This window comes from Engraulis encrasicolus, chromosome 9, assembly GCF_034702125.1.
Source record: "Engraulis encrasicolus isolate BLACKSEA-1 chromosome 9, IST_EnEncr_1.0, whole genome shotgun sequence".
Classification (NCBI taxonomy): Eukaryota; Metazoa; Chordata; class Actinopteri; order Clupeiformes; family Engraulidae; genus Engraulis; species Engraulis encrasicolus.
Genome location: NC_085865.1, coordinates 19,910,291 through 19,935,780, shown reverse-complemented (window position 1 = coordinate 19,935,780; position 25,490 = coordinate 19,910,291). Strand labels below are relative to the sequence as shown.

Below are 25,490 nucleotides of genomic sequence, written 5' to 3'. Positions count from 1 at the left end.
ATTCTGGAAAGAGAGTGTCTTTACTCTTGCTTCTATTGGTGGTGCTTTGAATTCACCTCAATCGATTCCAATATGACCCACATCACACAACCTGTGGGTTGAATGAAATGGAGAATGCTCATTTCATGTTTTCGATGCCATGCTCTTTCTGAAAGTATGCCAGTGGCAGCTTTATGGATTGCCTATGTTTTTAGACTTTCCTTGCACTCTTTGAACTGTTCTTGTTTTCTATTTGCCTCTGACTTTTACTTGAGAGAACCGGTCGATCGCTAATGTTTGGAACAATTTGTTTCTTTTTAAATTAATTTTATTGTGTTATTGCAATTTGTATCTCCTTCCTTGTTCTGTGAGTAATCCCAGTTTGAATTTATTATAGTCATGTGGGTTGTTTATTTTACGAGAATGAGTAAATTAATGAAACTTAATTGGCTGTTTGAAATACTCATACATATTTTATGTGAGTGGCTGCTTTGATGTCCATTTGCACAAACATGGGCGGTAATGAAAAAGGCGAGAGGGAAAAAAACTTTGTTGAAATTTAGTTTTTAATTGCACAAATGACAGAGAGGCACAAATTGTCTCTCTCAGACATCTATGACAGCTCTGAGTTGTAAAAAAATCAACAATGCTTTTCTGGAAAATGTAGTGTTTGGCTGAGCTGGCTTTGATGTCTCTCTGGTAAGGCTGTGGAAAATCTAGACATATTACAGCTGGTAAAGGCTGAATTACATTTCAGTCGTTAATGTCTCAATTCCAGCATGGTGTATTTGTCAGAGTGCCAAACACACAAGCAAGCATGCTTGCAAGCACACCAGCACTCTCTCTGTCTCTGTCTCTGTCTCTCTCTCTCTCTCTCTCTCTCTCTCTCTCTCTCTCTCTCTCACACACACACACACACACACACACACACACACACACACACACACACACACACACACACATTGGCTATACACATGGTCCCTATCCACATCCTGGAGAGCCATTGAAAATCACTGAAGCGCTTTTTCTGGAATTGAAACCCCTCCCCTTACCACCCAGTGGGACTGTGACACTCGACCGTCCGTAAATCACCACCTCCAAGAGAGAGAGAGAGAAATCAAATTTCTCAAAACCGCAGGTTTTGACAGCAGACCAAATCCCTGCTAACAGGAAGACATTTTCAAAGCGGCGGGGCCCAATCCCTCATCAGCTACATGTAGGCCCGCCGACAGGAGGGGTTGGGGGACGGGGGGACAAATGGGTATGTTGTCCCGGGCCCATTGAGATAGGGGGCCCAGAATATGTATTGGGTAGGGGGCCCTTTCAGATGACTTTGTTCTGGGCCCAGCCAAAGCTGTCAGCGGCCCTGGCTACATGTACGGTAGCTCACCTCAGCGTCACGCTGGCTTACGCTCCCGTGGGAGGCCTGGGGATTTCTCTCCCTGACATTCCGCCATAACCAAATCACTGGCAAAAGCCCTCTGTGGCGTTAACCAGCTCCGTCCACTGAGATCTTGCTCTGTGCAGTAGCCTTTGTGGATGCTTTCTTTTACCACATATTATAAGTGAATCCGCCGCTTTTGAGGGTAGTGTATTATAACCAAATGGCTGGTAAAGCATCTCTGAGTTTAACCAGGTCTGTCCACAGAGGTCGTGCTCTGTGGATGCTTTCTTTTACCACATATTGTGAGTGAATCTGCCTCTTTTGACGGTAGTGTTATAACCAAATGAGTGTTGAATCCTCTGTAGGATTGGAGTAAGCTTGGAGTCCAGTGAGAACTTGCTCTGTATGGTCTTTGTTTGCTCTTTACCATATATTGTAAGTGAATCGACCTCTATGGAGTGTGCCACCATAAGCACATGACTCTGTGGTATTCTTCAGCTCCAACTACAGAGAGTTTATGGCCTGTGGTGCAGTGTGCTCTGCATGCCCTTTGTGGTTGCTAACCATATCATATATTGTTCTAGATTCTAGAAGAATCTGGCTCTTTTGAGGGTATCGTTATGACCAAATGACTGGTAAAGTGTGGGGTTATACTGCTCTGTCTACCGAGAACTCGCTCTGTTTTGTACAGCCTTTGTGAATGCTTTCTTTAGCATATATTGGAAGTGAATTTGTCTCTTTTATGTGCAACACTATTACCAAATGGCTCGTAAAGCCTTTGTAGAATTATTCCACTCCTTCCGCTGAGGTCTTGCCCTGTGCAGATGATTTCTATAAGTGAATATGCTTCTTTTGAGTGTGCCTTGGTTGTGATCAGGACTTTAAAGCATTTTTGTGTGCATGTAAAATGTACATCAATCTAAATCCCAATTTCAGAAGTCCAGTAGCGACAATCACAGATATGTCAGTCAAGCAAAATAAATTGGTCTACTGTATCATGCATGCACCCTCTCAGTATCTGACATATGCCAACAATGAGTCTTCAATGCTATGGTATGCCTAGCACCTAACACTGAGAATAGCGAAGCACCCCTGTGAATCTTTGCAGAGAACCCTGTAATTGAACAGCGCAATTATTAATTGGCATACACGTCTTCACAATGCATATGGGATTGCTCATAATCAGATTTGTTTGTAAGTCAGCTAAGTACTCTTCAGCATATAAGATATGAATGTGTCTCAGAACTGAGGAAATCAAATATATGTAAACACTGATGAGATGCCCCTGCTTTGTCGCTCTTGTGTTGAGAAGAATGTTTGATCAACTGAGCATTTCTGATAGATTGACACAACAAAACGACACGTTTTAAATAAATTCAGCTCAGCCTCATCAGCTTACAGTACTTTTCACGTCAGAGATCAATGCAGCCTACCAAGCCGTCTTCAGTTTAGTATGAATTCAGTGTCAACCCATCATGTGATGTGCCCACCTTATAATGTGGACTCACTCAGGACTGCTAGTACACACCGCCCCCTCTGTCACACACACACACACACACACACACACACACACACACACACACACACACACACACACACACACACACACACACACACACACACACACACACACACACACACACACACACACACACACACACACACACACACACACACACACACACACAAACGGAAGGTGGAGGACGGGTCAGTTGTCCCAGGCCCAGGGAGACAGAGGGCCCAGAATTGGGTCCCCATATGGGGCCGAATGACTCTCCAGGGCCTGGCCAAAGCTGTCAACGGCCCTGTGCATGCACGCTCGCGCACACACACACAACACACACACACACACAACACACACACACACACACACACACACACACACACACACACACACACACACACACACACACACACACACACACACACACACACAACACACACACACACACAACACACACACACACACACACCATCAGTGATCCACGGGTCAGGGTGCAGGGGCAGCCAATCTGAGCGCTGACGTCCGGTGTGGCTGTGGAGCTGCCCTGCGGCCCCCGCGGCCCCGTGGCCCTGTGGCCCGGCCTGACAGGCTGCAGGAGATAGGGCCGTCAGGAGCGCGACACGCCCCGTCCTGATAAATGGACGCTGTCAGCAGCCACCGCTATGGCCGATATGAGCCCTGAGATCACAGCAGAGGAGGAGAGGAGAGGAGAGGATAGGAGAGTTGAGGAGTGGAGTGGAGTGGAGGAGAGGAGAGGAACCAGGGAGAGAAAGAGACATGACACAGAGAAAGAGACAGAGATGAAGGGAGTGTGCTGGGTGCCGTGAGCGGTGACCATCATTTGTGTCTTATGTGGGAGTGTGAACACTATGTACACAGGGTCTATTGTCCAGCTGATAGGAACTCTGAGAAGAATGACGAACTGTTTCGAATCATGAGAATGGGAGTAGTGAGTGTGAATGGAGTGTATGGGTATATTTAGGACCCCCACCCCAATATCATTCAACTCTGTGAATGGAGAGGGTAGTAGCCATGAGAGAGTGTGTGTGCTTGACGTGAAGCACTATATGAGTGTTTACTGAACCAATATATAATAACTCTCAACCAACAGAGCACGGTGGAACCAAGAGATGAATCACAGTGTGCACATGTCTATTTTTACTGTGATAATGAACTCTAAGAAGTATCTTTGTGTGCCAAGGTGGTATTGCTTTTTCATAATCATAACACGGTAACGTCAAACAATGAAATAGACAAAGGTACATAACCGTACACAAGGGGAAAGAAGGCGGGGAGTACTGCAGCATCCGTATATAGATGTAAATATGTATTAAATACTCATTAAATGTACATTAAGGACCTTTCTTTGCTACTTTAATGTTGCACATTGAACTGCCTTTGTGTATGATATTTACTATGCCTTGCTTAGCCTTGCCTTGCCTCCCTTACCGTGCGATCACACAGCCAGCGCTGAACGCATGGAAATTGGCGGAAGTATTTGACTTGGTACTGAAGAGCTGGCGGCAGAAGTTTCAAAAGCTGTAAAAGCGTTTCTTGCGCTGAGGGCGTCAAAAGCGTTAAAAGTTGAACTTCAGCTAAAAATATGTAACGAACTCGGCACCAGCAGGCGTCAGCCAATAGAATGTTCATTTTTTTCTAAACACGAGCTTCGGTCAGTTGCTCTCCCTGATCGAACGTTTCAGGTTGAATTGCTTGCCGCGTTCAATGCCCCTGACCTGTGATTTCCAGGCGGAAGTCAGCAGTGTTTCAGCTCTTTCAACGCTGGCTGTCTGTCCGCACGGTTATGATGATGCCTCTCAGGGCTACGTTTCCCCAAAGCATTTAAGTAGTACATAAGTAAGAGGTGCCCTTTAGACAATATATGGCATCACTAAAAGTTTATACATTCAACAATTTTATAGGCCTACATCAATATTTCTTTTACACATGCAAATAAAGTGTTGCCATAAAGTGCTTGTGCAAGGTAAAATACTAGTGTATGTACTGTATAAACTTTTAGTGATGATGTGAGACCTAGTATTTCTGATATATTGCCAAAGGGGCACCTCACTCTTAGGCTTAGATACTACTTTAAAGGGGGATACCACTATTTTGGGGCTTAATACAGTTAAAATCGTTGGCTGGGGTTTATAAAGGTGGCAAAGTGTCTTATTTTTCATGTTAAGCGTTGTCTTGCTTTAAGACAAGTTAAAAGAGGGAGTATGTCGCTAAGCTAGTGAAAGCCAATGGATCCGGGTAGCATGCTACAATGCTTTTGGGAAAATGCAGCCCAGATGGATTGACTGAACTTTTGGAAGTTTGTTTTCTTTTGCGCTCTGCCCCCAATGTGTAGTTGGTTACGGCATCATTGTTTAGCCGGAAATGCAGCGGATAACCATGAGCACAGATTGCACCATGCGTAGGGAAAAATTGAAGTACTGTAGGAAGCCTACAGTGACTGTGGTGAGTGTGTTGCTTACCGTGGTGAATAATATTACTTTTTAGATCAATAAAGCAAAAACACACACTTTGATTTGTGAACTGAGGAAGTAAAAAAGTAAAGCCAAAATATGAATTTGCATTTGATGTTGGAGAGCGCAGTTGTGCACAGCTGCGGTGGATATCCCCTAGTAGTGATTACGATAACATTTCTGAGTGTTGCCAGCATTGCCAATGTTTTAAACTGTGATACCCTCCTGTGCTACTGGCAAACAAGTTAAAACCTTCCATACACACACACACAAACACACACACACACACACACACACACACACACACACACACACACACACACACACACACACCACTTTATCTTGACATGCTGTGTTGCTGCTTGGCACGGATCAAGGACAGATCTCACCTGTGGGGATGAGAATGGAGAAGGAGGAGAGAGGGCATGAAGCACCTTTCTCGCTCTCTCTCTCTCTCTCTCTCTCTCTCTCTCTCTCTCTCTCTCTCTCTCTCTCTCTCTCTCTCTCTCTCTCTCTCTCTCTCTCTCTCTCTCTCTGTCGCTCTCTCTCCGCAGGCCAACCACTATGTTGTTGTAACTCTGTTAAACAAACTCAAGGACATTGAACTCCATTGGACCTTTATTCTGGGCATTTCTGTTTTCAAAAATCTCCTTTTCCTCCATTTTTCTTTTTACCATTCACTCCTTACCTCCCTCCATGCCGCCTCCATCTATCTATTCCTAGATACACTCTTCTATTTGTTTCCCCTTCCTCTTCACTTATTTTCTGCCCAGGGGTGCTCTCCTTACTCTTAAAGTGTTTATGTACTTACTCTGCAGAGTGCTAAGTTTGAGTGGTCAAAGACATTGTTTGGGGGGTGGGGGGGGCCCAGACGTCAGTTGGCGCAGCAACATCTAATGCCCATGAATCAATTAGTAATTGGTGGTTGATATGCTGCAATGAATATGCTTCTTAGATAGTTCACTAAAAACAAACAAATAAAGAATCCATACATTAGTGGCACTGGCTGGCGTTGCACCACCCTGACTTGTGCTACTGCTGAAACATCACTGACGCACTACTACTAGTTTGAGTGTTCCCATACTACTAGTATGTAAGTACATGTTTTTGCCTGGAGAACATCAGCAGCAGAACACTTGTTGAAACCGTGCAATCATAATAATAGGAGCCTGTCGTTGTTCCCTGGCAACATTGCCAAAAACCTAATACTGCATATCATCCCTTTTACCGTCTTTCTCTCTACTCATTTTACTGTCTAATACCTTTCTCTTCACTCCCTCTTTCCCCTCCGACACTATGTCTTATTGCTTTCCCCTGTCTTTTCCTGAGCCATCTCCATCTTCTGCACTGTGGGAAAAGAGAAGGGAGGGTAGAGTGAAGTAGTGGAGCATTGCAGTCAATCACTAGCCCACTGGCATCTGTATGCATAGCATGCAAATGGAGGCAGCCGTGCTATCCAGGGTATCTAAATGCAAATATGAAGTACGTGTCATTATCGGGATTATTTGGCCATATGTCTTTTTACGCGCTCAAACACACGCAAGCTCTCACGCACACACAGGCACGCGCGCACACACACACACACACACAGTCTTGCACACACACACGCACGCACGCATGCGTGCACACGCACACACACATTACACACATTACACACACATACTCTCATACTCTTAAAGTCTCCGCGGAGGTAATTGGGATTATTACATGCAGTTTGCTGGCAGGCAGGAGTGCAGCTGCTGGGTGGGGTATAAGAGTCTGGGAAAAGAGAGGGATGTCTGATGTTGGCACATCAGTGCATCTCAAATGCTGATGCTACTTACGTATTTCTTCATTTCTGTGGAAAACTCACGTACACACTAAGCAGCAGCCTCTCAGACTTTTGGTTTGTATTAGAAGGGGCTTCTACCAGAGAGAGTAGAGAGAGAGAGGTTCCATTGGCCCATTGTTTCCGGGTTCTATTATTGCAAGGGGGGAGGGGGGAAATCGGTAACACTTTACTTTACGGATCGCTAATAAGGTGTTAATTTCATACTAATTTCTCAGTAATTTCAGTCTAATTTTATGGTAATAACTGCTTGTTATTAGTAATAACAGCAAAATAACCATATGGTTTCCAGTGCAATTACACTATAATTTCTCATTAATAACAGCAAAAATAACCATACAGTTTCCAGTGCAATTATGCTGTAGTTTCTAGTTAATAGTAGGCTAATGGAAACAGCTACTGTGTCATCATAGTAGTTAGGTGGTAGGTATGCCAGTAACTAAACGGTATCAGCCGAAGTAGTTTCATACTAATTAGGCTACATCAGGGCCGTAATGTGCAATATTTCCTCTTCCTATGTTATTGCATAGAAACGACCACCCAAGCATCCTTGTATTATTTCTGCTTAATTACCTTGTAAACAATTGAGTAGTTATATGGAAATAAGATAGAATCAGGGCCGTAAAATGCATTATCACCTATTCCACTCAATTTTATGGAAATTACATAGGTTCATGGTCTTAAAATGTCTTATTTCTTATTTCCACTCAATTACTTAGTTATTATCATTTTTAATACAATATAGACTAGCCTACTATGAAGTGATTCAAGTACACAGACAAACACATTGTGTGCAAAACTTTATTTATTTTTCCAATCAGTTATGAGATTCATGTTCACTGATGTGAGGTTGTCAATCTGCCACCATCCAGAGGAAGTCCTGTGAACACAAACAAACAAACAGAGAAGTCAACTGCAAGACCGGTTTCACCACGTTTATTTTTTTATGTTATCAATTCACCATCGCTAAATTTGCTTCTGAAATGCAGTACCATGTTAAATGCACGTTGTAAATCTTCCTCAGGCTGACATCGTTGCTGATTTACAAAGGCAAACTCTAGCTAGCACCTAGCTCCAGTCATTGAAAACATGGTGGGCAGAGCTAGCTNGAACTAGTGGTTTCCATGTACCTCTGTAGGCTATGCCATTTCAGCACGTTTGCAATGTATACAGTTAAAATCCTTCAATGCTCAGAGACAAAATGAAAGCAGGTTAAAGCTAGAACTACATTAAAAGTTCGTTGTCAGGAAGCTTACCTTGCCTGGCTCTGCTGCACTGAAGTTGAACTAGCTCGCGGTGGCGGCGAGTCCTGTTGTTGCTAGGCAACGAAAGTTTGGTTACTGCAGAACAGGAGCGTCCCGATCAGTATACTTCTGTACTTCAAGCACACTCGTTCTAGTTGTACGCTGCTCGCTCTGCTTGCAGTATGGCTCAGAGACGCTGACGTTGTTTAATTGAGTACCCTGACACACAAGGGTGGAGTTTGAGACGCACCACACAGTGCTTTCGCACGCAGGCAGCAACCAGGGTAACTTTCAAGGTGAGCTAAAATGGTCTTGATGTTGATTTCATCCACCTTCAATTGTCGAATTACTTTAGCCTTATGCAAACATGTTTTATGAGTTAGTGTTAGGTTTATGTTTGTTCTGGAAATGAAACGGCATACAGAAGTACCTTTACAATGGAAACCACTAGCTAGCTCTGCCCACCATGTTTTCAATGACTGAAGCTAGGTGCTAGCTAGAGTTTGCCTTTGTAAATCAGCTATGTTGTCAGCCTGAGGAAGATTTACAACGTGCATTTAACATGGTACTGCATTTCAGAAGCAAATTTAGCGATGGTGAATTGATAACATAAAAAAATAAACGTGGTGAAACCGGTCTTGCAGTTGACTTCTCTGTTTGTTTGTGTTCACAGGACTTCCTCTGGATGGTGGCAGATTGACAACTTCACATCAGTGAACATGAATCTCATAACTGATTGGAAAAATAAATAAAGTTTTGCACACAATGTGTTTGTCTGTGTACTTGAATCACTTCATAGTAGGCTAGTCTATATTGTATTAAAAATTATAATAACTAAGTAATTGAGTGGAAATAAGAAATAAGACATTTTAAGACCATGAAAATATGTAATTTCCATAAAATTGAGTGGAATAGGTGATAATGCATTTTACGGCCCTGATTCTATCTTATTTCCATATAACTACTCAATTGTTTACAAGGTAATTAAGCAGAAATAATACAAGGATGCTTGGGTGGTCGTTTCTATGCAATAACATAGGAAGAGGAAATATTGCACATTACGGCCCTGATGTAGCCTAATTAGTATGAAACTACTTCGGCTGATACCGTTTAGTTACTGGCATACCTACCACCTAACTACTACAATGACACAGTAGCTGTTTCCATTAGCCTACTATTAACTAGAAACTACAGCATGCTGCACTGGAATTGGTTATTGGTATGGTTATTGTTGCTATAATTAATGAGAAATTATAGCGTAATTGCACTGGAAACCATATGGTTATTTTGCTGTTATTACTAATAACAAGCAGTTATTACCATAAAATTAGACTGAAATTACTGAGAAATTAGTATGAAATTAACACCTTATTAGCGATCCGTAAAGTAAAGTGTTACCAACTCGTTGCTGCATTATTATACGGCACTCTAGAATGGTGCGAGAGCTCCCATTCATTTTCAATGGGCGGCCCCAACGTTCGGTCACTACTTTTCTGTAATGCCCACTAAATAATGGCCGCTGCCAATGGCAACGAGTTTGGTCACTTCAGAGATCACTCCGCAAGTAGATCGGTCATATCTTCACTGATATGTCTTGCCTTCTGACTTTTGTAATAGTGAGGCAGCAGCACGATTAATGCACGTTGCCGGTAGCCCACTGATGCTCTGTTAACCAGCCACTTCCCAAACGTCTCCGAATTACATCAACACTAGTCTCATTCAGCGACTAATTTAAACAGTTATGTCTCATCCTGGTGATAAAGCTAATAATAGTAACAAAGGCCGCGTGGTAGCCCATCAAGATTTCATCAGCAACCCCTCATGTCCTAGTGTTGCCGTTCCAAGAAAGCAAACTGTCGCTGGCCGCTGCCCGCTGTCGTGACATCTTTTATTAACACTAGTTGCCTATTTTTTTTTTGTACAAGTATGGAGTTCGTTGACAGTTTCTCTGTAGGCTAGAAGTTGCCTCGTCCAGCCAGACATCCGGTGCACAGTGCTCTGCCTGTAGCAGGATCGACATTGATAGTCAGGGCGCACAGCAGTGCTTGGGTTGCCTAGTCTATGCTTTTTTTCTGGAATAGCCTGTCGCCGATTAGACAAAAAATATCCTGTTATGAACCCGAGTTTAGTAGCTAGATATCGCGCAGTGAACGAGGCAGCCTGCAAACAGTTTGAAGCGCAACGTGACTGTAACAAGTTAGAAAGTAGCCAAACTCTGTTGCTTGGTAACCTTTTTAAATTGAGCGTTCCACGAACTATCATTCTTTGCGCACGCTATTAAATGGCAATAAACGTGTTACAATAAACTACTGGTTAACTATTTATGCTTTCTAATGTTGTTAAAGGCCGTATAATAAGCGGGATAATGTATTGTCCACACGTGACTATCGAAAAATATTTCCCTTCGGAGCGGAATAACACCCCTCCGCCTTCGGCGTCGGAAGGTGTTATTCGCCCCGTCGGGAAATATTCTCCTATAGTCATGTGTGGACAATACCTTATCCCTTACATGAATATGCAGATAGTCCACTAAAAACAAACAAGCAAAATCCATGTAACAGTGGCACTGTCTGTCATTGCACTGCCCTGACATGTGCTACTGCTGAGTCATCACTGACCCCGCATAGACAGTTTATGCATTCGAGTTCCTGTCGTTTCTGTTAGTGTGGTTAATTTAGCCGCCATTATTTTGCCAGGGACTGGTGTACTAGACCCTGTGGCTCGGGGTTAATGAGGCTTCAATTCATATGAGGACAGTTGTTGTTATTACCCCGGCCTCAGTGTCAGTCGCGGACCTGAAGCAGGGTTTCCTGGACCTGGCCCTGGTCTTCTCCTCTCGGCAGTGAGCCCAAGATACAGTAATCCCCCTGGCAAGGCAGAGATACTCTGGTGTGTTCCCAGAGAATGATTGGAGAGTGGATAGTGCACCTACGTCAATCCCTTAGGTGAGGCAGAGGTGCTTTGGAGTGGCCTGATCGCAGAGAATGAGTTTGGAGGCGTTTGAGTTTGGATAGCCTGGCCAAGCCGATCCCTCCGGTGAGGCAGGGGGATATCAGCGTGGTCTTAACCCAGCGATACAGCGCTGTGCCAGGACATCTGTGCCAAGAGGCTGTAGTAGAGAGGGGTCACTGGCTGGTCAGTCGTTCTCAGCCTGTAAAAATATAAGGGTTTTAAGGGCACTTCTGCTGCCCATTTGAGGCTGTGCCACTGGTTACATTCAGTAACACTTTATTTTGTTGTAGCCTACATGTAAGGGTCTTATTTTACTCTATAAAAATGTGACTCTACATCTAGACTACATATAAACAATCTAATCCGTAAATTGTACCTGAAATTCATCCATTTCAGCAAAAAGGTTTGGTATAAAACACAGAATATGGGAAGGCCCTTCAGTTCACCATTGTAAAAGCACATCCTGAAGAGCTGCACACATCCATTGGGCTAAACCTACCTACTACAGACAGCCGAGTCAGGGGCAGACAGACAGCCCTTTAGATTTATAGGAAGAAGACACTAGACACAACCTTGGGCCAAAACAATCACGTTTAACCGAGAAGGACCACTGCCTTTTTGACCTAATGAACTGAATGGCCCAACTGTAGTTTCAATAGCCCTGCTTGAACAAACCCATTTAATGAAAGTGTGACCACACTGCACAGCACAGCCAGCTTGGTCCCTGGAAAGCCCCGAACATTGTGGTGAATTTTTAAGGCGGCCTTGATTGAATGCCATGCTAGCTGTGCTCAATATGTAATTAGCTAACAAAGGATGCTAATTGATTAGATGGAATTTATTGAGAGTGACAGCAAATAAATTACACGAATAAGCAATAAAAGCTAGTGGGCTCATTAACTGCTAAGAATTAGCCATTGCATTCCAGAAAATTCAAAGAGAGTGCCACTGGATTGCTTTTCATGCGCTAACATTTTAGTCTCATCTCGGTTGTAATGGCTGCAGCGACGAGTAAAATATTCATGTACTTTAAACAGCGGCAAGTGTTTATTTTAGTCACCAAATATGCAAAAGACCCCCCCACACAAACACTCACACATTCGTGCGCACACACACACACACATATACCCACACAGACATTAATGGAATGTAGTTTTGTACTTTTTAATTGGTAATTAACTTTGATATTATTAAAGTGAACTTCTATCCCTCTGTAAACCGCTCAGCAAACACACGCACATGCACACGCACACACACAACACACACACACACGCAAAGTAATAGGGAACGCTTTATAATTGGAATGACTCCTTAGGTTGCATAGCATACTAATAGTAACAGTTATGTCCAGACAAACAACTAATGCTTCAACACCCACCGGATGCAAGGAAGCTAGCAATAGACATCTAAGGGATCATTTCTCGTCTCCCCTCCACCCATTTCCTCTCCCCTTCTCTCATCTTATCCCCCATCTCTCCTTTCCTGTCCTCCTCTCATCTCCTACCCGCCTCTCTCTCCTCTTCGCCCCCATTCTGTCCTCTTCTGTGCTCTCATCTGCCTCCTCTCCTCTCCTCACCTCCCCTCTCCGCCCCACCCCAGTCATTTGTTGCTTCTGCAAAGCTTTATGAAGGGTGTCAAGTGAATCCAGACCCACATTCTTGCTTTGTCAGCAGCATAGATCCTTACTGCCCACCATTCTTTTGCTCTCTCTCTCTCTCTCTCTCTCTCTCTCTCTCTCTCTCTCTCTCTCTTCTCTGACTTCTCTGGATTTATGAAATAGCTTCAGCCTCCTGGAAGACTGGCGACGGTTCCTTGATTGTCGAGCGCCAGTCTGTCAGTGCGAGGGTCCTCTGCCAGAATGACTCTCCTCCATAAATCAGGCATCCAGACCGGCAGCAGCGTAATTGAGCCTCCTCGTCCCCAGCCTGTCCCCTCCTCTCTGTCCCAGTGTCCCCTCTTCCTAACTCTTATGCTTTTACAGTAAGATGGCCCCAAAGAATGGCCGCTGATGCTGTCCTCCACAGTGTTGCTTTACCACTTCAAAAGTGAAAAGGATATTGTAAAATCCTGCACAAGTTTTTTTTTACAAGTCTTACAAATTCTAAAAGGTTTTTGTAAAGATATTATACAGGCTTTTGTGTCTTTATTGATAGGAAAGTGAAGATTATGACAGGAAGTGAGTGTGGGGAGAGAGATCGGTAAATGACCCAGGTCGGAATCGAACCTGGGTCGCCGGCGTTGTAACCCAGTGCCCTACCGTTAGTCCAAGACAGGGCCAAAAGATTTTTATATGACAGTGAAAACAGCATCTATATTCGGCATTTGGCCTATATATATTATATATTTTTATGAGTAATTCCTATAAGTTCTTAACCATTTTTTCCGTATGGGTAGAGACAACACTATGCACGCTAAAATGAACTTGCTTAACCCCTTAGCGCAGAGCCTATGTTATAACCTTACTGTCACAAAAAAATGTAATGGCTTTGTCTTAATCTGTTACTTGAGGCTCTCAGCACTGTCGTAGCAATGATGTTATGATGTAGTTGAGTATTTTCAGCAAATAGTTAATAGGCCCGTCGGCGACCCCATCTGCAGTAAGAGGCTACTGGATGAATTACTGTAAGAACACTTGCAAATATGACACTGTACGGTTTAGGAGAGGTATTGTAGGCATTTCCATTGTGGTGTTCACAGTTTTTCATGTCATTGAGGTTGTGATTCTGTCATCGTGTATCATTTTGTGTCGTTACTTTTATTATGTTGCCGTCAATATTGAGTCATTAGTGTTAATGAAATCTCTTGGTCCTTTTGCATGTTTTCTTGTGTGTGTGTGTGTGTGTGTGTGTGTGTGTGTGTGTGTGTGTGTGTGTGTGTGTGTGTGTGTGTGTGTGTGTGTGTGTGTGTGTGTGTGTGTGTGTGTGTTTTTTTTCCTCCATAATGAGATACTGAGCAATTAGTTGTTTGCTTGAGCATTAGTGTAATTGCTGGCATGGCAAACTACTGTAGATGAGAAGATGGGGCTCAGTGCTCTCCTTATTACTTATTCCTTATTACTTTGATTTGGTAGTGTGTGTGTGTGTGTGGGGGTGTGGGGGTGTGGGTGTGTGTGTGTGTGTGTGTGTGTGTGTGTGTGTGTGTGTGTGTGTGTGTGTGTGTGTGTGTGTGTGTGTGTGTGTGTGTGTGAGGGGGGGGGGGTATAGGTGCTTGTGTGTGCTTGGGTGTGAAGGTGTGTGTGCTTCAGTGTGAAGGTGTGTGTGTGGTGTGTGAAGACGAGAGCTCCCTGGAAGCAAGTAAACATTTTAATTGGTGCTTATAACCCCCAACACAAGAAAGTGAATTAAGGTGTGTAAGTGAGAGAGAGAGAGAGTATTTGTGTTTGTGTGTGTGTGTGTGTGTGTGTGTGTGTGTGTGTGTGTGTGTGTGTGTGTGTGTGTGTGTGTGTGTGTGTGTGTGTGTGTGTGTGTGTGTGTGTGTGTGTGTGTGTGTGTGTGTGTGTGTGTGAGTGAGTGTGTGTAGGAGAGAGAGAGAAAGAAATAGAAAGAGATGGCGAGAATGATTACGAAGAGAGCAAGGAGAGAGCAAACTTTCCTCCCTTTTATGTGTGGGACTCTTAACCCAGGGGTGTCGTCTGACGGCACGGTGTAGTCTTTCCGAGGTCGTTAATGGAGGCTGTTAAGTGTTTGAAAATAGGCTCCCTACGCTTTCCCGCGTGCACTTGTGAACCTTCCCCCCTTGCTGCTTCTCATCATCAGCTCGTGGCCAATCAGCATTCAGCGTTACCCCAGCGCCCCCCCGCTGCCTTCAAATGCCAATCAGGAGGCGCTGGCAGCCCCCATCCAGGTCCCGGCGGACCCCGTGCTCGCCCAGCCAAAACCGAGATCCGACAGCGCCACATGGGGCGCCGCGGCAGCTAAGATGGCCTCCAGAGCTCCATTTTTTTTGTTACAGCCGTCATTGTTGAATGATAAACACACTATCACTTTGAGCACTCACTCTCCGTTTCCCTTACAAGTGTCTCAGGGAGGCTTGAGGAAATTGCATCCAAGTGTACTGTACTTGATGAGATCTGACGAGCATGTTGCTTTCAAATTAACGTCCCCAAAGAGCTGTTAGGTATTTCCAGTACAGTTTTGTAGTTGAATGAGACTTGTTGATTATTTACTTGGCTTTAGACTATAGTAGAATGGACTCCTTTGTTTCACAGAGCTTGCAATATAATATTCTGGTACAGTCTGTGCCATGTGAAACCACACTGCGCTGCACTGCCCTTCTACGGCTGCAGCACAGTGTACACTGGATAGCATTGAAGTGTAGAGAAATGTGAATATTTTATACCACACATATTTCAGATTGCTAGCAGCATCATAGAGATGTATTATGACACTGAAGATCAGTATCCTTTGAACAATGCCCTTTGAATGCACAAAGTGCATTTTTCTCCCACGTAGCAGATGGAATTGTTTGCAGGAAGACAAACCATTGTAAAAATCACAAACACAAACCCATTTATATCTTTCCACGTTTCTGCGAAACGTGAAAGAATTCCCGGGTGATTCTATTTGTGTGTGGCTCCTCTGTTGCCAGAACGGCATTATCATTTCAGGGGCAACTACGGTATGACACGTACAGTTGATAAACAGGAAGTTGTTATTTTCCTCCCTAATCACCGTGGAGACCACAAACAAAGGCAATTTGGTCCATATGGTCATTGCAGCAACAATGCAAATGTACTGGATACAAACTCTTCTCCATCTGGAAAATACAATGAGGCAGGAGCCAACGATACAGAACAAAATACTGCCTTAGGTTTATCCACCATGACTTCCACTGCAACATGATGTTCAAGAAAAAACGCCAGCCTGTTATTCACACACACACACAGGCCGGGAGTAGCCCGTTGTCATTTTTATGGAGAATACGATTGCTCCGAGTCGTGGGCCAGTGCTTGTTTATGTGGTGGTCTCCTTCCTAGCGCTGTTTCCTGTAATAGCAGGTAAAAGGCAAGAATGGTGTCGTCTCCGAGACGAATACGGTCACACCGCTTCTCTCACACCTGAACCGACAGAGGATAGTGTCAAAAGCATTTTATCCCTTCACAATTGCAGGGTCCCTCGCAGTGCTCTATCATTGTGTGTCGAGACAAACACCTACAGATTATATGATAAGCTTTTTGTGAACTTTGGTTTCTTTTGCCTTTTGGCTGTACGGTGGAGGGGTGACCTGAAGTGGGTGGCATGATTCTCAAAGAGCAAAGTGTGGGTAGACCGATCGACCTCGGAGTTGCTGCAAGAACATGCACGGGCAAAAGGTCACTGTGTGTTAACTCACAGGAAAGTAAACATTCAAACAGTGATCTTGCCTCTTTTTGAGAGGCTTTCCATTTATTCTGTGACGGTTTAAGCCATATTATTAGAATACTTTACTGGTAGTTTAGGTAGCAGGTTCTGTACAAGGCTTGTTGTTTGGATGCCTTCACAACCACATACCCACAGATACACACAGGCTACACATCCACACATTTGAGTGTACCCTCTGTTGGCATTATGTGGAATATGTTGGTATTGTTTCAATTACTTGACTGTGGACTATTTGTATTGGTGGTTATTTATGACTGTTTTATAGAAACCCAATAGGAGCTTCAAACAAACACACACACACACATCCAGTGTTTCTGAGCCTGTACATTACTTTTTACTTTTTGACTGTTTTGATTGTTGGTGTTGTCCTCTTATGTGTTGTATGGTGCTGCAATCTCCCTGTCTCCGAGACAATTGTATCCTTTGTGGAGACCAATAAAGGAACCTAATCTAACCGAACTTAACACGCATGCATGCACACCTGCACGTACAGACGCATGCACGTGTGCACGCACACACACACACACGCATGCACACACACACACACACACACACACACACACACACACACACACACACACACACACACACACACACACACACACACACACACACACACACACACACACACACACACACACACACACACACACACACACACACACACACACACACACACATACACCCTGAGTGAATGACCAAGACAAGCAGCTGTGTATGCCCATACTGTCGAGTGGTCTTTCATTAGCATAGTGGTCTAAGAAACAAATTGCTTGTTTACTTGCTTGTCCAACAGGCAGAATCAGGCAGGAGGAACAAGCAGGCCAGTTGTAATGAGACGAGGAGGGGTGTGGCGGCCGAGGAGTTATGGAACACCCCATTCTGCCATCTTTATAAAAAAGGCACAGTCAGGAATATATTTTTCACATGCGCTGTAACAGAAAACAGTCTCAAGGAAGGCTTTTACACTTTGTTTGCTAATATCACAGATCATTTATATTTAAATGTATTCAATCTGTGTTTATTTGTTTAATCTCAGCTGATCATCTTGGCTCCCTCCAAAATGATTCAACGTCAGCCTGTCTCCATCAGTAACTCCTATCACTTTGCTCTACGATGAGACAGGGCTTTTTGGTCATCACTTTTTTGTCTAATCTGTAATCTGTATCGATCAAGAGAGTACGTATTAAGACAATTCCCCAATCTTCTGTGGGTCTTCATCAGTGACTCTGTAGCTTTGCACTTATGTGAAACAGGGCATTCATTTCTTGTGTTTGTGTTTGTGTTTGTGTTTGTGTTTATGGGTGTTTTTGAGTGTGTGTGTGTGTGTGTGTGTGTGTGTGTGTGTGTGTGTGTGTGTGTGTGTGTGTGTGTGTGTGTGTGTGTGTGTGTGTGTGTGTGTGTGTGTGTGTGTGTGTGAGAGAGAGAGAGAGAGAGTGTCTGTCTGTCTGTCTGTCTGTCTGTCTGTCTGTCTGTCTGTCTGTCTGTCTGTCTGTGTGTGTGTGTGTGCGTGCGTGTGTGCGTGTGTGCGTGTGTGCGCGCGCATGCGTGTGTGTGTGTGTGTAAGTGTGTGTTTATGTCTGTCTGTGTGTCTGTGTGGTTGTTTGTGTAATCTGTGTCGAGCAGTAAGGCCACCCCCAATGAGTGAATGCTTGCGTGGGTCTCCATCATTGACTGTGAGGCTTTGCTCTGATACTGAACCACTCCAGCTCACTGAGTTAAGCAGCAGCCTCCCATCACTGTCAGCACGAGATGTATGGCCCTGCTGATCCCAGCAGCAACAGGGAGCATGAGGCGAGGCTGGGGTGGGGCGGGTTGGGGTGCTGTGGGGGTTAGAAGGGTGGATTTGTGGGTTATTGGCTTCATCAGATTTCCTCAAGTGAAGTCAGCGAGATGGGGTGCAGCCTACCAGAAGTGTGCATGGGGGGGAGTGGGGAGAGTGTTGGGTTTATGGGGGCAGGGGGTGATGGTGGTGGTGGGGGGGTGGTTGGTGGTTTGGGTTTTGGGTTCAATGGCAGTACCATGAGGCACAAGGGTTGCCCCCATTCTCAGCTCTGCTCTGCTCTCTTCAGCCTTGCTGAATATTTAACAAGTCGATTACATTAGAGTACTAAAGGAAGTGTGGAAAGTGTATGTGTGCGAACGTGCATGTGTGCGTGCTTGCGTGCGTGCCTATATCTGTGTCTGTGCTTGTGTGCTTATGTGTTTGTGCTGTGAAAGATAAATATGCTGCATATTATCAATTCAGGAAAAGCATATTCCTCACACACATCTTGAGATAACAGAGTACAGTGCGCAACGCGAATTTATGTAATTACGTATGTAATTATTTATGTAATTTACGTCACGTGTGTGTGTGTGTGTGTGTGTGTGTGTGTGTGTGTGTGTGTGTGTGTGTGTGTGCGTGTGTGCGTGTGGGCGTGCGTGTGGGTGTGCGTGCGTGCGTGCATGTGTGTTTGTGAGAGAAAGACTGATAGTGCCTGTGCATGTGCATGTGTGTGTGTGTTCAAAGCAAGAATTGATTGCAGTAACAGCATGGAATACAGAGACCAAATGGAAATGATTCAGTGTACCTCTTTGTTTCTTTTAGTGTGTGTGTGTGTGTGTGTGTGTGTGTGTGTGTGTGTGTGTGTGTGTGTGCGCGGGCGCGGGTGCGGGTGTGGGCGCGTGGGTGTATATGGTGTATCCGGTCTGTGTTGGCGGTGTACTCCTGTGCTGTGTGTGTATCTGTGTGTGTTTGTCTATCTGTGTGTGTTTGTGTGTGTGTGCGCATGCGTAGGCTTATATGTATTGGTGTGTCTGTGGGTGTACAGTATGTGTTTTGAAAGATTGTATTTGCCTGTGTCTACAGCTGGTTCTCCCTGGAGTAATTTGGTGTTTTGTGGCTGCGGGGCTGTGTGACAGCCAGATGTCTCATACGGGACACCGTAGGGGTCTCAGGCAAAAAAATCCCACGCCTCCCTCCCGCCAACACCAGCGCATGATGGAAAGTAATGGTGTCCTCAATGCGCCTTTGATTTGCTGTAATACCGAGCCGGCGACACGAGGCAACGTTGCTCTGAAATATCCTTTGCTTTTCCTACCCCAAGCGCGGCTGTCAATGTCAATATAACACGCCCGCAGGCCGGAGAGGCTTTTTTCCCGCCGCCGCAAATAAAATCAGGGGCCCTTTATTATTTATTTATTATTTCCGTTCCAGGTGTAAATTTCTCTGGCTCTTTCTTGCACATGTATCAATTCGACCTTCTAAAAGTCAGGAATATTTGCGCAGTTTGCAGCCAATGATGAAGCGAAAGTGACAGGCGAACATATTGTGCCCGTGCGTTGATGTAATGTATTAATTTAGCCCTCCAAGAAAAAAAAATCATCCTTGAAATGCCCTATGTAAACCATATGCTAATGCTGACTGCTGAAAGATTTTTCCGCCTTCAGACAAACATTATTCAGATTTCTTATAAATAGCTGAATAGCACATGGCGGCAAAACACAGACTTTCCCCATAAGGATTAAAATAATTAAATACATATGTGTCAGGCACAGGAAGAGAGAGAGGGGAAGAAATAATAACAGAAGGAGAGAAGGGGCTGTGTGAGAGAGAGAGAGAGAGAGAGAGAGAGAGAGAGAGAGAGAGAGAGAGAGAGAGAGAGAGAGTTTGTGTGTGTGTGTAGGAGGTGTGTGTGAGAGAGAGAGAGAGAGAGAGAGAGAGAGAGAGAGAGAGAGAGAGAGAGAGAGAGAGAGATTTGACAGAAGGGGGGAAGAGGGAGGGAGAGGGAGAGAGAGAGAGACAGAGAGCGGGGTTGGTATTTGAGTGACAGCAGCATCTGATATGCAAAGTGGTCTCAAGTGCTTGGGCATGACTGGCATGCTCCCTCACCCACCTGTGTTTGTCAGATGTGCATGTGTGCGCATTCGTACGTGCCAGTGTCTACAGTCTGTGCCAGACTATCTTTCTCTTTGCCAGTGTCTGTGTGTATTAGGTTACTTCTGTTTACCTGTGTGTGGGTGTAGAATGTATTATTTTTTCCTCTAACATACTAATATTTTGTTGTTGTTGAATCGAAATACTGTATATAATTTTGTCGTTAGGTTTAGGAATAACAAGTCTAAGTTTAGGGTTTTCAGGTTTTCATATCAGACTTTTTTATTTCTTCAACCAGTTAAGACATGGCCCACGTTATACATTTGCTGTTACCAACCAGAATGGCAATGACCACATTGTCATGCATTACTAAAGGCCCTGTAATGTGGTACTATGGTAATTAAGTGTTTTCAACGACTATTACAGTGTGGTGGAACGGCGTGCATTATGGGGCTACATCTCAACAGGTGGTCAGTGTTATGAATCCCTCAAGCTGCGAAAACTTAAATCCACATCCCCTGGGGGTTGCCTAATAGACACGTAGCTGTCAGAGGAAATGAGGAAAACTGAGCAGACAAGCGGCAAGTTTTGGCACCAGGGGCGCCGAAGCAGGGCACCTGAGATCAAGATAACTGGGTGAGCAGAGTGGACTTAAGTAGAAGGGAGTGGCAGAGGAGGAGGATATACTCTCTGCTCACCGTGGGGAGGGAAGGGGAAGTGGAGAGGAGAGATGTGTATCGGAGAGTCAGAAGGAGGAGAGGAGAGAGGAGTGAAAAAGAGAACAAAGCAGAGGAGTGGAAGGGAACTGAGAGGAGAGGAGTGAAGAGAAGTTGAAATGAGTGGAGAGGAAAGAAAGGGAAAAGAGGGTAGGAAAAGAGATGAAGGGGGAGAGGAGAGCAGGGGCAGGAGTGGAGGTGGAAAAGGAATTGTGGTGGATAGGAGAGGAGAGGAGACTGTAGAGAGAGAAGAGGAGAGGAGAGGAGAAGAGGTGAGGAGAGGGTATAGAGATAGGAGATGAGAGGGTATAGAGAGAGGAGAGGAGAGGAGAGGAGAAGAGGAGAGGAGAAGAGGAGAGGAGAGTGTATAGAGAGAGGAGAGGAGAGGAGAGGAAAGGAGCGAAGAGGAGAGGAGATGAGACGAGAGGAGAGGCAAAACGAGAAGCACACAGCAGGACGACTAGGCTAGTAGGGGGGATGATTGTCCTTGCAGTGTGGTTGTCCCGCACCACTGGATTCAGGGTCTCAGGGTCTTCCCCTGTGGGAACATCTGTGGGAGCCAAAAATATTACCACAAATGGATTTCTCTATTTCAGGAAAAATCTGGTAATTTCAGTGCAGTGAAGTAGTTTTATTTCAGTGTTTGGACGTTATGGAACTACTGTACTTATTGCAATCATGACATCTTGCTCTGACATTGATAGATAGTGTTAGTGTTAGGGAGCATGGCGGTACACTTGTAAATACTGTAAAAATGGACTTGTGGCAGGGTGTTTTTGACCAAGTTAACATTGTGTTCAGTTACATGAGAGGAATATTCCTATTTTAAATGGAATGATGACAGTATTCGGTTTGTGCACAAGTCACATATCTAAACTCTTTATGTATTCGGAATGTGAGAATATTCCAGGTGTCGAATGATGTTCCACACATGTAACTGTGCTCACCTTGTGTGTTTGTGTTTTTTGTCTGTCCTGCAGGAACGTAAGCTCAGCGGGGGAGGAGGCTCGTCGGCGGATGCGCGAGTGCGAGGGCCTGACGGACGCTCTGCTCTTCGTCATCCAGACCTCCCTGGGCAGCACCGAGATCGACAGCAAGGTCTGAAACCATCCACACACCACACCTAGTACATACACTTCTGTTCTTCCTCTTCCTCTCTCCCTCTCTTCCTCATCCTTTTCCTGAATTTCCTCTTCCTCTTCCTCCTCCCCATGTTCCTCTTCAATGAACCAATGAGTGGATAGATGGATGGATAGATAGATAGATGAATGAACGACTGACTGAATGAATGAATGAATGAATGAATGAATTAATTAATTAATGAATTTATTCATTTGTTTATTTATTTATTTATTTCACACTACCGCTTCAGGAATTACACGCTATGGCAGTACAGTTGGGGAACTGGCATGGGCGCAAAAGACATTTGGATAGTGTGAAGTGGGTCTCCCAAGGACATTTTTCCTTTTCCTCCTCTACTACTCCCTCTTCCTCACACACATTTTCCTCTTCTTCCTCATCCCCCATGGCATCACCCCCCCCCCCCCCCCCCTCCATACCCTTTCCCACCTCTTTCTTGTCTTCAGCCTCCCCATAAATATACATAACGGCATTTATGCAAAGTATTGTACCAGATTTAGCCATTTTTCATCCACTTCCACATGAGGCAGGTGGGAGATAACAGAAACAACAGACAATTTGCAATCATTGCACAAACATTAAACAAACGGAAAACAGAATTTCACTTGGCTAATTTCCATTGTCCATTCTCAGCCATCCATCTTATTTTCTCATCCTCATCGCTGTGATTTTTCTCCTCCACCCTCATCTCACCATCTTTATTTTCCGCCCATCCATCCCCTCTTCATCATCTGACTTCCACCTCCTTCGTTCCCCTTTTCCCTCTAATTCCTACTTGCGCTTTCCACATTTCTGTTCTCTCTCGGTCCACTCCTCTCTTCCTTTACGCCTCATCTCCAGTGATATTCTCTTCTTTTCCTTCCCTCCTCTTTTCTGCTCCTCACACTTTTCCCCCCACTCTCATCTCCTGCATCTCTTGCTTTCCCGCTACTTTGTGTGTGTATAAGTAAGTAAGCAAGTACATTTTATTTATAAAGCACATTTAAAACAGTACAAAACTGACCAAAGTGCTGTACAGTGTGTAGCATGCGTGTGTGCGCAGGTATGTGTGTGCGCGTGCCTGCGTGCCTGTGTGCCTGCGTGTGTGTGCGGGTGCTTGTGTGTGTCACCTGAATCAAAAGGGCTGATTCAACTCTCTGGAGTCTTGGTACATGTGTGAAGGTGAGTGGGTGGGAAGCAGGTCAGGGAGTGTGCGTGCAGCACTGGCTCGCGTGCGCGCTTGCGTGGGTGCGTTAAGTCATTCCCATGTGTGTTCATGTACATTGTTCATACAGAAAAGCGAGAGCAAGAGAGTACGGGATGGAGAGTATATGAGTCAGTGTGAGAGGGAGCCTGTTTGTTTGTTAGCTTGTTGTATGTTTGTTTGTTTACTTGTTGGTTTGTGTGTCCGCTGTTGCACTGAACAAACAACCTGCTCTTCGCTCCGCTGCATGTTCAAGGTTGCCAGGCCCTCTGCACATTCCCCAAATGCCGCCCTTAAATCATGCCAACGCCGCCCGCCCCTCCACCTGCCAATTCACTCCACTCCACTGCAGTGCCCACCCCCTCGGTGTGTGTGTGTGTGTGTGTGTGTGTGTGTGTGTGTGTGTGTGTGTGTGTGTGTGTGTGTGTGTGTGTGTGTGTGTGTGTGTGTGTGTGTGTGTGTGCGCGTGCGTGCGTGCGTGCGTGCGTGCGTGCACGCCTTCATGTTTGCGTTCACACATGCATTCCCGCATGTGTTTCTGTGCTTGCATGAGCGTGTTTGTGTCTGTGACTATTAGTGTGTGTGTGTGTGTGTGTGTGTGTGTGTGTGTGTGTGTGTGTGTGTGTGTGTGTGTGTGTGTGTGTGTGTGTGTGTGTGTGTGTGTGTGTGTGTGTGTATGTGTGTGTGTGTGTGTGTGTGTGTGTGTGTGTGTGTGTGTGTGTGTACGTGTGTGTGTGTGTGTACGTGTGTATGTGTGTGTGCATGGCAGTGCCCTCTGATTTGTTGTTTGTTAATGAGTGTAGAGTGGCCAGCTCCTTCCCTTTGCTTCCTCTCTGGGTGTCAGGGAAGCAGGCTGGAGGTGGGGAGGCTGTTGGTGTGTGTGTGTGTGCGTGTGTGGGGGGGGGGGCATGGTGGGGAGGCTGGAGGAGGTAGGGAGACAAGAGGTAGGGCGGCTGGCCTAGTTTCCCTGCTCTCTGTGTGGCCACTTTCTAAAACCTGAGCTCCGACCCATTTTACACCCCACACAGCTCATCTACACACTACAGTACATGCACGCACAGACTCACACACCATTGACTGAGTTTGACACACACACACACACATACACACACACACACACACACACACACACACACACACACACACACACACACACACACACACACACACACACACACACACACACACACACACACACACACACGCACACACACAGACAGAGGTCTGACTCACTGACTCGTGTTAGTGTGTCGTGCAAAAAGTTGCCCAGATGGAACAAGTCACCTAGCTCCGCAGGTACTGGCGACACCCTAATGCGTTTCTGTGCGTGACGATTTGAAAGAGAGAGAGAGAAACTGATTTTTTTTTTTCATGCCATCCACCCACATTAGGGTTTTGTAGGTTACTAGTTTGTGTGTGTGCCTGTGTGTGTGCGAGTGTGTGTGTGCTTGTATGTATGCATGCGTGAGAGAGAGAGAGAGAGAGAGAGAGAGAGAGAGAGAGAGTACGTCTTGCATGCATACGACCCATAAACTAATAAAGTGTCCGCGTTCATCTTTTCAAGTTGTTTGGCACCACGCTGCTCCCTTAAGCGCTCTGCTCTCAGACGGGTAGTGAAGGTGAAAGAACGCAGTGAGCCGAGGCTATTCCTTGACAGCCCTGAATGATGCTGTTGGGCCCGATTCTCCTAACCCACTTTTATTACCTCGAAATCCTGCTCCGCAACCAGTGAGAATTGGGATGTGACCTGTTCACAGACAGTGAAATGACAAGTATGTCACCTCCGAGTATGCCACATGAATTAAAGTCTGTGGCCTTGTACCAATCTCTCAGCAATATGCTACTCGCTTAAAGGGTAAATCCTTTTATG

The 25,490-nt window shown here is 45.1% G+C and overlaps 1 protein-coding gene and 1 long non-coding RNA gene across 2 annotated transcripts in view; both read left to right on the top strand.

Annotated features, from left to right (window-relative positions):
• Positions 1-25,490, top strand: part of ctnnd2a (catenin (cadherin-associated protein), delta 2a) — a 458,968-nt gene that overhangs the window by 334,754 nt on the left and 98,724 nt on the right. The window contains exon 12 of the mRNA XM_063206720.1: positions 22,278-22,395. Coding sequence (XP_063062790.1) covers positions 22,278-22,395 — 118 coding nt within the window. The remainder of the gene's footprint in view (positions 1-22,277; positions 22,396-25,490) is intronic.
• Positions 8,547-9,176, top strand: LOC134455056 (uncharacterized). The gene is made up of 2 exons (XR_010036003.1): positions 8,547-8,706; positions 9,084-9,176. It is a non-coding gene; the product is annotated as an uncharacterized LOC134455056 (long non-coding RNA).